General features: G+C 41.2%; 1 protein-coding gene and 7 non-coding genes across 9 annotated transcripts; 4 read left to right on the top strand and 4 right to left on the bottom strand.

Annotated features, from left to right (window-relative positions):
* Window positions 1-26: 26 nt before the first annotated feature.
* tmem110 (transmembrane protein 110) lies at window positions 27-16,081 on the top strand. Of its 2 annotated transcripts, XM_022745409.1 has the most exons (9): window positions 27-1,042; window positions 3,309-3,357; window positions 3,450-3,545; window positions 3,724-3,845; window positions 4,109-4,221; window positions 6,847-6,924; window positions 7,125-7,268; window positions 14,465-14,619; window positions 14,700-16,081. In XM_022745409.1, exons 1-8 carry the CDS (start codon window positions 823-825, stop codon window positions 14,576-14,578), a joined length of 936 nt encoding a protein of 311 aa, XP_022601130.1. In that variant the 5' UTR covers window positions 27-822; the 3' UTR covers window positions 14,579-14,619; window positions 14,700-16,081. The 2 variants fall into 2 exon arrangements, with proteins under 2 accessions (XP_022601130.1, XP_022601129.1); XM_022745408.1 differs by having other exon boundaries at window positions 14,465-16,081.
* Window positions 4,885-4,956, bottom strand: trnae-cuc. The gene has a single exon. It is a non-coding gene; the product is annotated as a tRNA-Glu (tRNA).
* On the bottom strand, window positions 6,217-6,288 carry trnae-cuc. The gene has a single exon. It is a non-coding gene; the product is annotated as a tRNA-Glu (tRNA).
* On the bottom strand, window positions 7,864-7,935 carry trnae-cuc. The gene has a single exon. It is a non-coding gene; the product is annotated as a tRNA-Glu (tRNA).
* Window positions 8,819-8,890, bottom strand: trnae-cuc. Its single transcript has one exon. It is a non-coding gene; the product is annotated as a tRNA-Glu (tRNA).
* Window positions 9,897-9,969, top strand: trnar-acg. Its single transcript has one exon. It is a non-coding gene; the product is annotated as a tRNA-Arg (tRNA).
* On the top strand, window positions 10,837-10,909 carry trnar-acg. The gene has a single exon. It is a non-coding gene; the product is annotated as a tRNA-Arg (tRNA).
* Window positions 13,131-13,203, top strand: trnar-acg. Its single transcript has one exon. It is a non-coding gene; the product is annotated as a tRNA-Arg (tRNA).
* Window positions 16,082-16,362: the final 281 nt, after the last annotated feature.

Genomic DNA, 16,362 nt, shown 5'->3' with positions numbered 1-16,362 from the left:
ACTGCTGGGCAGGGAAGCAGCTGGATGTACGCGAACCGTGACCTGCAATTATTTATCATATTCATTTTTTTTTAATGCAGAGGAGCTGTTTATACAGGCGTTAAAGTCACGAACGACCAGTGCACGGGCTGTTTATTTAATGCCCGAGAGAAAATATAAGTTTGCTAGCCTGGTATTAGCTTCATGTAACTGATGACTTAGCTTGAAGGCTAGCTAGGTAGGTGATGATAGCGGCGTCTCAGCTGCTGGATTTTTTTTGTTTATTAAATAGACGTTTGTCAATCGGCATTAATTAACTTCTGACTGGTTGACCCGCACTGAACGTCACATTTAAGATAAGTTGTTACCCTGCTATTGTCTTTTTGAGTAGTTATGCGGTATAGATGTAACTCGAGTGTCTGTCACTAATGTTAGCTCGCAGATTAGAAGATTCCGGGTCGAGCCAGGAAAGGTTTTCTCTGCGGCACGGACGCTCTAAACACAAAATATTGATTTTTAAATGTTGCAGCTCGGTTTTAAAGTGTTAAGAGGAGTCAGGCGGAGCTACATAGTACGTTATTGTAACTTCTTGTAACCCGTTTGAGCGACGGTTTACTTCTCTATGACATAAACAGCCATGTCTTCATGGGTGTCTGAAGCAGGAGAATGAGTGCTTGCTTGCGAAGGAGAGGATGCCACCGTCTTTCACTGAAGACTGTCCTGCTTAATATATCGATTAGCTGACCATCAACTGAGGGGAGGATTGGGAAGCCTACAGAGTCTCAGCGTGAGAAGCTAGCGCCCCCGGCTTTCTTAATTAGTCTCGATCAGCTCCTCTGTCCCATGGCTGCTGTTAGTGGGGTCAACATGCTGTCCCAGCTCGTAGACGTGGCAGGTCCAGGAGGAGCAGGGCTGCCCGCTGTGTCCTTAACCAACTCGTCGGTGCCCTCCAGCCCGACGCCAGGTACTGATAACCGGGGGTGCGAGAATGGCGCCTTGATGGACTCGTTTGGGATTTTCCTGCAAGGACTTCTCGCCGTGATGGCTTTCAGCACGCTCATGTGTGAGTATGACCAGAGGTCTGCTGTGTGTCAGATATCTGACACCAGCTGCTGATGTAACCGGGCAATTATCCAATAGCATCACTCGGTTAATCAAATACCATATTGATCACAGCTGGGAGGATCATGACTGTAGAACAGAGGTGGACTAACAAGAGTGAGGTAGAAATGCCTTCCCTCGCTTTTAAAACGTAATGCAGGGGTTTTAGTTCAATATGACACTACACCTGGTAACTTCCTCTATTGCTGATGAGGGGTAATGAAAGCTGCCTACTCTCTACACTTCCTGCCACATGACCTTTCCTGATACATAATATATATTTTGCCCCTCATGTTAAAACTCATACAGAGTGTTGCAAACATCGATAATGTGTGTTGGAAGGACATTCAAATTGTGATAACTGCCTACAGCTCCTATTTACTTGTGCAATACTGATTTGCATGCAAAGTACAGTACCAGTAGAAGGTACACTACCTCGGGTGATGGTTGTTCAATATCCCCTGCAGCTGTTTGACAGTAAAAGACATTTCTCTTTACTGAGTGTTTTAAAGGAACTATATATGTGCATTTTAAAAAGACACTGTTAAAACTGTATTTGAACAACTGTTGCCCTCTAAGCTCATTCTTGTTTAATTTCTCCCTGTGAATCATCTTCATATGTTCTTTCAATCTCTGGGTTAGGTAACTTTACATTAGAGCTGGCAGCCAAAATTATATTTAGGTACACAGGGAAACACTGACATGGAAAAGAAAATCATTCTGAAGATTTTGCTGTGGTGCCATTCACTCAGTGTCTGGCACTGCACAGACAGCTGTGTGACCTAATGAGAGCAGCCTCAGTTTTGTGTGTCCCAGCAGCCTCAGTGCAGTGAGGAATGTTCAGCATTTCTTTGTTTAGTTTTTTTTGTTTTGTTTTTTTTTTTTGCTCGAGGCAGCTCTCTGAGTCGAAGGAGTAGGGGCTGAGGCCTCCGCCTGTGTTCACATCACATCCAGCTGCATGCAGGGTGTGTTCAGTCTGAAGTCACACTTGCATTCAGAGAAGGAACTGAGGTCATAACTTGCATTAACTTGCACACATGAAAACACAAAAAGCCCTCAGTAAATGTTTGGGCAACACTACAGCATTTAGTGCAAGTTTAGAGAGCTCAGATTGTTTGATGAAGAAGGTCCCTGTCCAGTTTAGGTATCTCAGCTTCGAACAATGCATTTAATGGAAGAGTCCGTCTCTGACAGTAGAAAAGTCATGTCAAAACACTGATGCTCCCCTGTCATCATGCTGCTCTGTGTCATAGTAGTTTAAAGAAGACGGTGGTGGGGGTGTCATGGAAAACAAGCCACTATTGTGAAGAACAGCAAGAGCTTTATTTGTGTTGGACATTTCACTGCTTTCAGTGATGAGCGTTCTTGCATAAATCCCTCAGACTCCTTTACACACAGTGATTAATTAAAGTGACGACTTCTTAAAAGCCCATAATGTAAACACCCCATACATACTTATACACATAAACTGAATACAGTAGTTGCAGAGTCTGTACCCGGGGAACAATGGTTGCACACACTAGCATACTTTAAACCTCTTCCATGCAATGTAACACAAACTGTCTTATTTCTTTTCAGTCTGATTCTGGACAAACAGTTTAATCTTCATCACTTTATTACAACCATGTCTCTTAAAACCGTCATGCTATATGTACAATTTTGATTACCAAACACAAGCTTGATCCACTTCTCCCATTGCTGCAACATTTTTTTATTTCCTGTTAACTGTTGTCTGAAAAAATAAGGAAATCGGATTAATCATTTCACAGCTGCTCTACATGATATTAGGTCAGTATTTAAATTATGATCCGGGCCACTAGTTCTGCTTCCTCTGTGACCAACAACATATTGCCCTTGCTCAATCCTCTGTCCTTGTATCCATACAGTCTGTCTCACTTCAGCTTAAATAGCTACTATTACGTTTCCTGTAGACTAGATGAGCAACTTTCTAAAGTTTCACTCGTGAACTTGCTTGTGTGATAGTTTAACTGCCCTAAAAGGACACATAAACCTACATTCCCAAATTAAAACATGTTAGTAAAAGACTAGATTTTCAGCTGGACTAAGTAAATATTCTACTATAAAACCCATGAAATGCTCACTGGTCATTTGACAGCTCAAAGGAGACCTGTGAGGATATGTTTGATTGATTCTGGGAACCTCTGTGTTTGTGTGTGTTATCTGTAGTAAAATCCTACAATCTGTGTGGTGCCCTCTTTCCTCCACAGTGAAACGCTTCAGGGAGCCCAAACATGAGAGGAGACCCTGGAGGATCTGGTAAGACAGCTGAGCCAGCTTAAATTCATTTCTCTGCAAAGGTATCAAATGGAGTGCCTCAGAAGCATATCGACTGTCCTGTGTCTCTGCAGGTTCCTGGATACCTCAAAGCAGGCCATAGGGATGTTGTTCATCCACTTTGCTAATGTCTACTTGTCTGACCTCACAGAGGAAGATCCCTGCTCACTGTGAGTCAATCCTGTGTTTGACTGTTCTCCTCATCACACTTACCTGTTCGTGATTCTGCATGTTACAGATATGTCACTAAGAAACTGTTCAAATTAGGATTATTTAGCTTTGTAGACATGAAGTGTTGAATCCTTAGGAAAACTCTAACTGACAGACACACTTTTCTTTCTCTCCCAGATACCTCATTAACTTCCTGTTAGATGCTTCTCTGGGCATGTTGCTGATCTACGCTGGGGTGAGAGCTGTCAGTGCTATTGTAGAGTGGAGGCAGTGGGATTCTCTGCGTTTTGGAGAATATGGTGAGAACCATACGTCTGAGTGGTAAAGTGGAAGCTCCAGCATATTCCTAAAATGCCTGTAATGCCCAATGGAGGGCAGTAGCTGCCCTTAGTACTGCAATGCTGCAATGTCATGTCTTACTCTGCCAGTGCTTTCTTTTTCTCCATGTACATGTGTATCACTGAAGCAGTGAAATCTAATAATGGTCTGTGCTACATTACTTTATACTTAAGCAAAAACGTTGACAGTAGTCTGTTGTTCTTTCCTTTGTGTGTGTGTATAGGAGAACCAGTGCAGTGCACAGCATGGTTGGGCCAGTGTATCCTCTACATCCTCATCATGATGTTTGAGAAAGTCCTTATCATGCTGGTCCTCCTCATTCCCCAGTGGAAAAAGGTCAGAAAAAAAGCCATAATGATTAGAAAAGATAGCAGGTGAAATAAGTGAAATTCATAATTCATAATTTTCTTTTTCAATAGAGACAAATTCTCAATATTTAAAAGGGCAGCAGGGCTCTCCAGAGCTATTATTAACCCTTTTTAATCTGACAGGTTGAAAAGTCTAGGAAAAATAACCTCAATTGTTCTTAACACAACAACTCTTAGAATACTGCTTAGCATGGTCTCATCTCTTGTCTTGTTTGCTTCACTTGAAAATATTTGTTAGCTTATTAAAGATGCAGATTATTCTGACAGATTTCATTAACAAGGAAAACAGCATGAGTGCTTTTCTAAATACTATCGAGTCCGTTCAATGATTTAAAGTCCTACAGGAGAAGAAATAGCAAGAGTTATCAGGGCAGACTGATTACTGAAACACTTGATGAATTCATCCACACTCACTTGCAGAACTAACACACACGTTTGGTGCTTAATTTCACAGAGAGCAGGTGTCATGTGTGCATGTATATATATATATATATATATGTACTCATCACACAGGAAAGTAAAAGCGACAATCGCAGTCACACGTTGCGATACTCCAGTGAGTTTACTGACTGAAGTATCTGATTTGAGACACTATGTGTAATACATCATATTTAAGACACATAAAGAGGTGTTCCCTGACCGGGAATCGAACCCGGGCCGCGGCGGTGAGAGCGCCGAATCCTAACCACTAGACCACCAGGGACGTCTGTCAGTGTGTAGAAGACATGTCTGGAATCTCCAGTCTTTAAATAGGACAGTGGTTGAAGTACCACAACCCGCCACTAGTGGTGTTAGTGGTGCAGTTTAACCATGAATGTGATAGTATAGTTGTTACTATGAACCTTGACAGTAGATCATTGTTGTCCAGTGCAGCACCTACAAGGATCCTTCTGGTTACTTGATTGTGAAGCAAAAAAATGCTCTGTGTATCGTTTAGATTTTCTGGAGGAAAATTAATCGTTTAGATTAATTGACTAATTGGCAAAATAGTCAATAGATTAATCGATAGAAAAATTGTCTTTAGTGGCAGCCCTACTCCTCAGCCAATCATTGTGACGGGGGTCAGTGAGTGAGATACACACACGTGTTGAGACAAGAGACATTCGGAGAGATAAGTCGGAGAGCATATGACAGCTCGCAGTAGTAAGCTGCAACTGTTTTAAATTCTTCTTCCAAATGTTGTCAAGTATGAAAAGACCCAACACTGTAAGCAGACTACTTGATCACTATAAGCAAATTATTCAAATAGCATTTGTATGGAGGAAGGATTCTTTCCCGAGCCTTTTGAACCATATAAGCGGTTGATCACTGTAACTGTGATCACTATTAGCAGTTTCCACTGTAAAAAAAAAAGAAAAGAAAAAAAAGACTCTGGCACTCATGTATTTGTTCATGTTTTACAAAGAGTTTAACCTGAGCCATGCCATACAACTATGACAGCAATCATATGACAGCCATACAGGGTTAGTAGTATACAGCTGATACAGCTGTTAAATTTTTCTTAATGCACTGATATCAGATTGTTACTCGGTATCGGCTGATAAATACGTTCTGGTACTGGAATGGGTATCGGTAATGGAAAAGGTTTTCAACCTCTAGTAGTGCTATGGAGCTGTTTTGCTATAAGTGGGTCCCCGTTTTGCAAAAGTGCAATACACAGACTTACCAATAATTCAACTCTATTCCACTGATCTAGAGATGGTGGTAACATTACAAGAAATGCTGCAATGCACTGGCAAAGGCAGGGAAGAAGACCACAAGTTAGTACAAATGGATGTAAACAATGTTGGATTTAAAATAACATAAATATCAGTTTTGCAAATGTTTTATGAGGAAAGAAATGCATTAGATATGTTTATTAGAACTCAAGTGTACAGAGTAGGTTTTGTTGAGTGACACTGAATGTAAACATTTGTTTCTTTTTGACTGTAAAGTCAAATGTTCTGAAAGAGACAAAAAGATGTTCCCTGACCAGGAATCGAACCCGGGCCGCGGCGGTGAGAGCGCCGAATCCTAATCACTAGACCACCAGGGATGGCTGTTGTGACGAGTCCCTGTAATTACTGTGCTGTAGTGTGTCATTTTGTCTGTCTTTTGACAGCAAACAGTTATTATAGGGCTACAACCTGCCTGTAGAAGTGATAGTGGTCCACAGAAACATAAGAGGGAACACTACCACTAACTATGAGTGTGGTATTACTGTTGTCATTCTTATCTTGATACAATGTCAAAACTCAAATACAGCACCTACAAGCCTCTTATAAAAATGTTTGCTATTTGAGGTGAATAAACAAAGAAAAGCAAAGGGTTTCACGCCCATGTAGCTTGCAGTGCAGATTCATTCTGAACCAAATATCATTTGCTGCAAATTATCACGTATGGTAAACACTCCTTTAGCTTACTTACTGATGATGTTTGGTAGTTTCTCACAAATGCACGTTGTGCTGTTTGCTCCAGTGAACTCTCCTTCCATTTAAATAGATAGGGACTGCCCCTATTGATATTTGGACTTTGAAATGCCAGGTGTGCTGTCTGTGTTGCTGTGTATGCTTATGTCTTGTATATTTGTTATGTATGTTTATGCGTGTCGCAGCTGGCTCTCCTCAACCCCATAGAGAATCCTGATCTGGAACTGGCCATCGTCATGCTCATCGTTCCATTCTTCGTCAACGTAAGTTTTGTTTTTCTCGCAACACCCATACTACATGTGTTTTGTGCAAGTTCATGGTTCGTAACCTAAATTGTGCCTGTTTGTTCATATCATGGCAGTCGTCTTGTTTGTGTATGAATATAATGAAAGCTTTACAATTTTGGTGAATAATCTAAAAATCACTTCTGTTGATTCCACAATATTCTCTGTGCTTCCTTTAGGCCCTCATGTTCTGGGTGGTAGATAATTTTCTAATGAAGAAGCACAGGACAAAAGCAAAGCTGGAAGAGAGAGAGGAGGATTCGCGGGGAAACAGCAAGGTGCGCTACAGACGAGCTCTATCCCATGATGACTCGGAGTCAGAGGTAAGTCTCACTGTATTAATGTAGGTGTAGGACTCAACAGGCAAGAGAAAATATCAGAACCTAGACATCAGTTTTTATTAACAAAACATGCTTAGTTGAAGATGTGCGAATGCCCTTTGGCACAAAAGTTGCACACAGCCTCTCCCCTTTCTTTCTTCAGCCCTCTTCTGAGTTTCTGAAGCTCGCTCAGTATGACATAGTCTCTTGACCGTCAGTTGTTCCTGGTTTACAGTACTGATTGGCACCCTGTTATGGATGAACTTACTTGGTAGTAATTCAGTACACCCTCAGTTTAAAGAGGAGCAAGCCATTGAGCTGTTATTTTTGCCTAGATCATGGTTCCCAGTCACTTTAAAAGCTTGTAAAGCAAATGAGCCCAACGCAGCATTCTGCTCACACACCTTTTATACACCCACACCTCATGAAGTCATAACACCAGTCTGGTATAAGCACATTTTCAAGAACATTTACCAGCAAATGCACTTCAAGAGACAGGTGTCTAATTTCTGACTGGAATCGGGTTTGTTGTGCAAACAAACACATCCCTTGCAGTCAAATAAACTGTGATCCAGCTTTCTTGACACAAAATAAATCGTTCCCTGACCGGGAATCGAACCCGGGCCGCGGCGGTGAGAGCGCCGAATCCTAACCACTAGACCACCAGGGACGTCTGTCAGTGTGTAGAAGACATGTCTGGAATCTCCAGTCTTTAAATAGGACAGTGGTTGAAGTACCACAACCCGCCACTAGTGGTGTTAGTGGTGCAGTTTAACCATGAATGTGATAGTATAGTTGTTACTATGAACCTTGACAGTAGATCATTGTTGTCCAGTGCAGCACCTACAAGGATCCTTCTGGTTACTTGATTGTGAAGCAAAAAAATCTAATTACTGTTTTATTATTCAGTGAATGTTTGAACACATTTGTGTGAGTTGTCATTCATTTGTGGGAAACTTTCAAAATAGTGATGCTGTGGAGAAAAAATATGATTGTGATTGTTGATTACTTTTTTATTTCTTCTATGTATTATTACCTCCACCGAGGAGGTTATGTTTTCACCTGTGTCCTTCGGTCGGTCGGTTGATTGTCAGAAGGAATATGCACAAACCAGGGTCACGGAGACGAGAGCGCCGAATCCTGACCACTAGACCACCAGGGATGATTATCATTGCTTCAGAAGCTACTTGTACATTATCCTGTTGGTACATAGCCAACATTAGCATTGACAGGTTTTTACTTATCAGTCTTGCCAAGATTGTATTGTGTTTACAATACAAGAGGTTATAATATGCCCTCTGAGCAGTTCTACCTCTTTATGGCACTGGCTAGCATGCTAACTTCAATAGAAGAAAAGAGACAGGTAGTTTGATACAGAATTTGCAACATTCCCTCTAGACTGTTAAGTAAACAACTGCTAATGCCCACGTTAGCCATGTGGCAATAGCACAACTTACAAAAGCTCCTTTAAGAAAGCATGTGGTGTGCAATCTCTGAATTATCCCTGCCTACTTCTAATAGTGGTAGTAGTAACTAGTTTGTTATAAAAGGTGTTCCCTGACCGGGAATCGAACCCGGGCCGCGGCGGTGAGAGCGCCGAATCCTAACCACTAGACCACCAGGGAGCTGATTGTGTAGGCATTTGCTGGAGATCCAGCACTAATTGAATGAGCTATAATTTGACAGGAAAGGTGAGAGGCTTTATATGAGACACATGAATGCACACTTAAAATAATAATGGTGAAGTGGTGTGTCTAACCCAGTAGAGTATTTTTGCTATTATACTGCTTGACCAAATCTGAGAATGAAAAAATTGATTCTTTGACTTCTTTATGCACTCAAGCAGTCAGCTTCAGCCAGGCTTTTTATCATAACAGTTTGAGCTTACTTATGTAAGAGCTGGCAACTTTAATGAAAATCAGAGCTCAGGCTTCCTAGAAATTTTGAATGGCTGAAGGAGATGTGGTGATAAAATGAATTATTACCAGCCACAACATCAGGGCTACCATTAGTACTGAGTAGTCATGTAATGATGTAGTAATAACTACTGCATACTCATGGGTCAGAACATCAACATGTTGACGGGTGTCGCAGTTGGTCCCTCGATGTATTTTATTTTCTGCATTAGGATTAGATGAAATTTGACTTGAATGGCTTGAAAAGTCTCTTTTATTAAGATTTTAACTCGCAGCATGGTAACTTCGTAGAAGAAAAGAAGTGATAGAAATGGAAGCAAAAGCAGAGAATTGCTTTCCACCACTGGAGACAGGTCTTGGTGAGTGAAGAAATTAAGTTTGATGCTGAACTTTCAACGTTTCCTCTAGACTAGTGAACGCTTGCTATTTGCCAATAGCAAAACTAGAAAAGAGTACAATTTGAAAAATACTCACTGATCAGAGTTGGCAGCAACTAGGAATTAATTATCTACTCATTTGTTACAAGTGATGATTTACAACTCAAACATGGTTCACTTCCCAACTGCTATTGAACAGGCTATTAATCATGTGATATTTTTCTTCCTGTGGTTAGATAATGAGGCAGGGAAGTATAGGTCAGATAGAAGTCAAGAGGTAGTAATCAGGTATGCAAGTTTTTGGCTCGTGACGTGTAATTTTTTGTCTTGGCACCATCGGGCCAGTGGCGCAATGGATAACGCGTCTGACTACGGATCAGAAGATTCTAGGTTCGACTCCTGGCTGGCTCGTGTGACTATCTTTTGATATTTTTGTGTTCATTCATTGATTTATTCAGATTCCCCCGCAAACACAGGTTTAGCCTGCATCACTGTGTTGATCGGAAGTGCGTATAGCAGACAAAGGTTAAACATCGCCCACCACCAGATCGGTACTAAATTATTTCACTTGGCAGAGTTCAGAGTGGTCAAGTGAATGCTAGAATCAAAACCAGATAACAGCCTTAAGTCCTGTTGCCACAGTCTATCCTTAAAAAGTGGATTTTACATCTTCTGTTTTGGTCACTTTCAGTTTTTATGGGCAAACAATGTCAAGACTAGTTTGTGCCAAAGGTTGTGGAAACACAAGTGCAGTAACTCCCCATCCTAGGAGGAACAGAAACACAGCACAAAGTGGCCTCTAAGTCATTTTCACACATTTCTTTATTTATGAGGGTCTTAAAAAAAACTCATGAAGTTCAACATCACATTGGGGGAAGTGGAAACTCATGTTCAATTTTCATTTTGCAACAGACAACTTGTATCAAAGAATATCTAAGTGCTGTTTTGACTTTATCTCTGAAAGCAGGTACTGCTCAAATTACTTGAACAAGAGTGTTCATTCTGTTATATACACTAATTGTATTTTGTCAGTGGGCCACATATTACTATGTTTTTAGATCACAATAAGAAATGTAAAGCTGGTTTTCAAGGCATTTTAACATCTCAATGATCAAAGCCGTGTAAACAAAAGCCAGCTTCATGGTTTGTTTCACTTGCTATCTGTGGCAGCAGCTGCCGTGACAGTGCATGCCTTCAGCAGACTGCTGAGTGGTGGGGGATGGGCTGAGCTGTGCAGAAACACACGTATTGGTTTCAGCAGCTGTGACTGTGCACAGCGGGCCAGTGGCGCAATGGATAACGCGTCTGACTACGGATCAGAAGATTCTAGGTTCGACTCCTGGCTGGCTCGTTTCTTTTTCTAGTCTCACCATATTCATGGAGGAATGAGGGATATCTGTTGATTATGAAAACTAAAATGCTTAGAGTGAATAACATGTTTTGGTTAGAGAACGACAGGCATACTGGCAAGTTACTTTCACTTACTGACTTGCATGGTACAGTCAAAGCATTTCCATCTGCACAGAGACACACAGTCCAGTAGATACTATAGACACAGCAGCTCAAGGGAATGTAGACAAACATCAGAGAAAAACTTTTCCGTAAATACCCAAGCATAAGTAAAAAATAAAACAAAATAGGATACAATAAAGATAAATCTATATATAGACATGTGCAATGTTCATATATATATATATACATAAATGCAATGATCGTGTTTACATACATGTGCAATTTTAATGTGTTGTGCAGTGGCGATCCTAGACTCTGAGGCTCCTTTATGAAAACCCCACACATCCCACACACAGGCTCTTCATGACATGTGACATTAAAGAGAGTGCTGGGACATCCTTTCTTGGGCACAGGGACTATGCTCCACACACCCCTGCCTGATGCTCCACACACACCTAAAGCACCCTCAGGTTGTTGTTGTCAGGCCGACTGGTCTTGTTAATCCAGGTACTGGTGAGTAGCTGTCTCACCTGGCTCATTGTGATGACTGGGGTGGTTGTGAATATGTTGGAGGTAGGACTGTCCAAATGGGTGTGTGGTGGGCAGAAAGGGATATGAGAGGGGGGTTAGGGTTCGGAGGCGAGGGAAGGAATAGGGAGGAAAGGGAGGGAGCAGAGCAGAGGGGAGGGATGGAGGGAGGGAGGGAGGGAGAAAGTGGGTGGTGTGGACACAGGGAGAGGAAGGGAGGGGTTGGATGCCACAGGGAGGCATGCTGAGGAGGGGGTAGCTGAGATGTGAACAGGGACATTAGAGGAGGTGGGGGCAGGTTTGGCCTGCGTTGGTGAGTCAAACCTGTTGAAAAAACTGGTTTAACTCGTTAGTGTGTCCCTTTGTGCCCTCTACTGCTCCTTCTGACCTTTTCATGCCAGAAATTCTCCTTAGGGCTGTGATGTCCTTGTTGTTCCAAGTTTTGTTGTTAGGGAAGCAGAGACCTTCTTGGCGGGAACAACACTCTCCTCACAGAACCTGATGTAGTTGGTGACATACCGAGTGAAACCCTCAAGCTACATCCACACTATTACTTTTTAGATTTAAAAAGTATTACTTTTGCGATGTTTTCGCCTGCTGTCCACACTACTCGTGTTTTTGAGCGCCCAAAACGGAGACATTTGAAAACTCCGGGGTTGTGTTCTAGTCTGGAGTCTCTGGACAAGCAAAAACGGAGACCATAGGAAACGATGACTTACACATCCACAATGGGTCCCTGATTGGGTCTTTTCAGCCTCGACTACCAGTGGTGAAAGCAACATTGATAACGAATGACAAGCGTTACGACCTTTGCTGTTACCCTTGTGTAGTATTTTCTGGAACTATTTAACTGCAGAGTAGACAGTCTGCTTCCTGTTTACACTGGGTTGCACATGCCCCAGTGTAGCATGTAAAACCTACACAGCCTACTCCAAATTTTTTACAATTACCAATATGTCCAAGAGCTGTAAGTTGACATCTATGTCTGCCCTCAGTCCCTTCTCTTCTTTCAGCACTCACCAATGAGGATAAGCCACACCAATGATAATCTGTGTTTTCCACCATAGGTTGTGGAAACACAAGTGCAGTAACTCCCCATCCTAGGAGGAACAGAAACACAGCACAAAGTGGCCTCTAAGTCATTTTCACACATTTCTTTATTTATGAGGGTCTTAAAAAAAACTCATGAAGTTCAACATCACATTGGGGGAAGTGGAAACTCATGTTCAATTTTCATTTTGCAACAGACAACTTGTATCAAAGAATATCTAAGTGCTGTTTTGACTTTATCTCTGAAAGCAGGTACTGCTCAAATTACTTGAGTGTTCATTCTGTTATATACACTAATTGTATTTTGTCAGTGGGCCACATATTACTATGTTTTTAGATCACAATAAGAAATGTAAAGCTGGTTTTCAAGGCATTTTAACATCTCAATGATCAAAGCCGTGTAAACAAAAGCCAGCTTCATGGTTTGTTTCACTTCCTATTTGTGACAGTGCATGCCTTCAGCAGACTGCTGAGTGGTGGGGGATGGGCTGAGCTGTGCTGAAACATACGTAATGCTTTCAGCAGCTGTGACTGTGCGCAGCGGGCCAGTGGCGCAATGGATAACGCGTCTGACTACGGATCAGAAGATTCTAGGTTCGACTCCTGGCTGGCTCGTTTCTTTTTCTAGTCTCACTGTATTTATGGAGGAATGACAGTCATTTATGTTGTTTTTTTTCTTTTTGGCTCAAATGCAGCAATAGCTGTCATTGATTATTCAAGCTGAAATTGCCACTCTGAAAAGCATGTTTTGGTGAGAGGAAGACAGACTTACTGACAGGTTAATTTCACTTGCTGACTTGCATGGTACAGTTAAAACATTTCATTGTGATCAGATACAGTTCAACAGATACTATGGAATTTAAGCATACACATTTTGCATTTATGAAGTGTATTTTCATGTTACACATTTCATGCATTTGAGGATTAGTCATGGAATATCGCTGAAGTATAACTGAACGGAGTTAAACTATCTATGACATTTCAGTTTCCTTGATACTAACTTGTGTAACACACTTTGGTTACATTTCTCACTGGTTATCACAGGCTTTTACATAAGTTTGGTTATTGTCCATAGCAGGCTCATAAATAAACAAATACATTTCCAATGGCCAAGATTGCTGAAAATACTACAGAAATAATATGAACATTATTTTGCTTGTAGTTACAATATGCAAAGGCAATCATGGCTTTTATTTTGCTTTTAATTTTTATTTACTTAAAAGGAACACTTCACCAATTTTACAAATGAAGTTCAGTTTAGTTGTACTACTCAGTTGCATAATATCTTCTGTGCCTGTGGAAGAGCTTTCTAAAGTCTGAGAAAATAACCCTGATGTCTTCAGTTCTTTAACGGAAAGATTGCATCTCCAAGTGGTGGTGTGGGGTGTGAAAGCAGTGGGAATTAACCAGGCAAGGAGTTCTAATGAAGGGTGCTATCTAGCTGTGTTATGGGAAAAGTACTGTAAATGATCCAGTGTTTTTGGAGCTTCATCAATACTAGGGATTAAAGAACAGGATACCCCAACTTCTGCTGCCTCAATATTTTACTGTTCTTTTTTAATTTGTCTCTTATGTGAAATTCGTGATTGCTAGACCCATTTATTAGTATTGGCAAAGTCCTGGAGTTTTACATCTTATCCTCAGAGAAAATTGATAAAAAATCAGGCAATGTAAAGTCTGAGAATTTAGGATGTACCTATGATTCATGTTACAACATTCAGCCAAGCTAAATATTTTACTATCCACCCAGAACGTTGCCAAGGTGGGGCAGATTTTAATTCAGTTGTAAGAGACTGCAATGTGCCCTTATAATGTCACAATGATCTCCCAATAAGCCATTTAGTCCTAATATTTCTGTCCCTTTCCTGTTCCTTAGATCCTTTTCTCAGCAGATGACGAAATGGATGAGTCAGATGAAGATGATGTTCGTCGGTTAACTGGCCTGAAGACGGTGAAGAAGAAAAAACTTCGCATGGGGATCCCTGTTTGACCTGTGTGCCTCGCTAAAGTGCTACATTCGAATTTCCTCTGGTAGCTGTTCACCACACAGGCCCACACGTACATTCCCCGTTCCTCCACAGGTTCTGATATCAACCTCTTTTCAAACATAGGATGCTCTCTGGTGGCAGAAGACTTTACGGTTATTGGAATCCGTTCACTGTTGACTCCTGGAGGACTCCTGCATAAACTGTTAAACCTGGGATTTAATTTAACAAGCTGGGAGACATTTTTGCAGTTAACCTGGTACTTTGGATCACTGTTGCATTTTGGCACTCCTGTAGCACGTGTTGAGTTTAAAGATGTTTGGGGAAAAGAAATTCTACCATGAGCATATTGATGTTAAATCTTAAATGTGAGTCAAGTAGGAAAAAGGTAACACTGGTTTAATACTGTTTGGATTTCAGTGGCAGTGTGTATGATATTGTGTCCAGGACCAGGTTAGTTGGACAAATCTAAATGGCCACAACAGAACCAGACATAATGCAAACAAATCTGTTGACGCAGTTGATTACATTTTATACTGTAACATGTCCCCTAAAGTGATTGTATTCCTGATGTAGATTCCATGTAAACGTTGTGCTTTGTTTTCTCATGTGGACACACCACCATGGCCTGTGATGTGTGTTTGCGCGTGTGCGTGCGTGTGTGTGTGCGTGCGTGTCTGTGTGTGTGTCTGTGTGTGTGTGTGAGAGAGAGAGTGAGAGAGAGAGAGGGCGTGCGCAGTTGGACACGCCTCAAATTTAGAGGGAGCATTATGTCAGAGTGTTTGAATCACTGTATTCATGTGACTAACACTTTTGAGCACAATTACACACTTTACTACTGTATACCTTGTATGTAATGTTACTCATGTCAGAGGGAGCACATTAATGCTTGCAGCAACCTTCCATTTTTACTGTATCTTCTGGTAGGGTCCCTTCAACTGTTAAACCTATAGGACTGCAAGTGCCACACTACAACATCCTAATATCAACTCAGTCAGTCATCTGTCTGTAGACACAAAGACTGCACGTTGTTTGTTTATTTGTGTCTTTGTTTGTGTTACTGATGTTTTCTGACTGTGTGTTCTTTGTCTCGTTTTCAGTTGTTGGGTTTTTTTATATAAGTTTTAAGTGTTGTTTTTGGGCCAAAAAGGTGACTATGCTTGTTCCAAAAGTGTTCTTTATTCCTTCACTCCAACAGGGAGAGTAGATATGGGAACCATTTCTTGCACAATTTCCCATTTATCATAGCTTTCATCTTTCCTTTTGTGTTTTGTGTGGTTTTTAAGTTTTTTGTTACAATAATGTGCCTGAGTCAAACTACCAGCGGGTGTTTTGTTTGTTTTTTGTTTGTTAGATTTTTTTTTTTTCTTTCTTTTCATGGTTTTTTCCAGAGCTTCAGATCTTCAGGCATGAAGCAGCATTCAGCAGGCTCTGATGTTAAGAATGTGACATGCATAGACCTCTAAACTGTTAAGTGACTGTGGACCAGACGGACCAGAGAAAGTGTGTGTGTGTGTGTGTGTGTGTGTGTGTGTGTGTGTGTGTGTGTGTGTGTGTGTGTGTGTGTGTATATATTTGCATTTGCGCGCGCGTGTGAGTGTTTTTGTATGTGCATGCCAGTATATATACACAGTATACCTGTATGCACTGGCTTGTGCTGGATGCATGTGTGCATAGTTGGTGTGACTGGTGGTTCTCTTTAAAGTTAATGGAGAGTGACATAAACTGTGACTGTGATGACTACGTTGCTGGTGATGATTTCATTATGATGTTTTTGGCATGTTGGCAA

This window comes from Seriola dumerili, unplaced genomic scaffold, assembly GCF_002260705.1.
Source record: "Seriola dumerili isolate Sdu_G_001 unplaced genomic scaffold, Sdu_1.0 BDQW01000088.1, whole genome shotgun sequence".
Classification (NCBI taxonomy): Eukaryota; Metazoa; Chordata; class Actinopteri; order Carangiformes; family Carangidae; genus Seriola; species Seriola dumerili.
The sequence above is the reverse complement of the archived record's forward strand: the minus strand, read 5'-3'. Positions and strand labels throughout refer to the sequence as shown.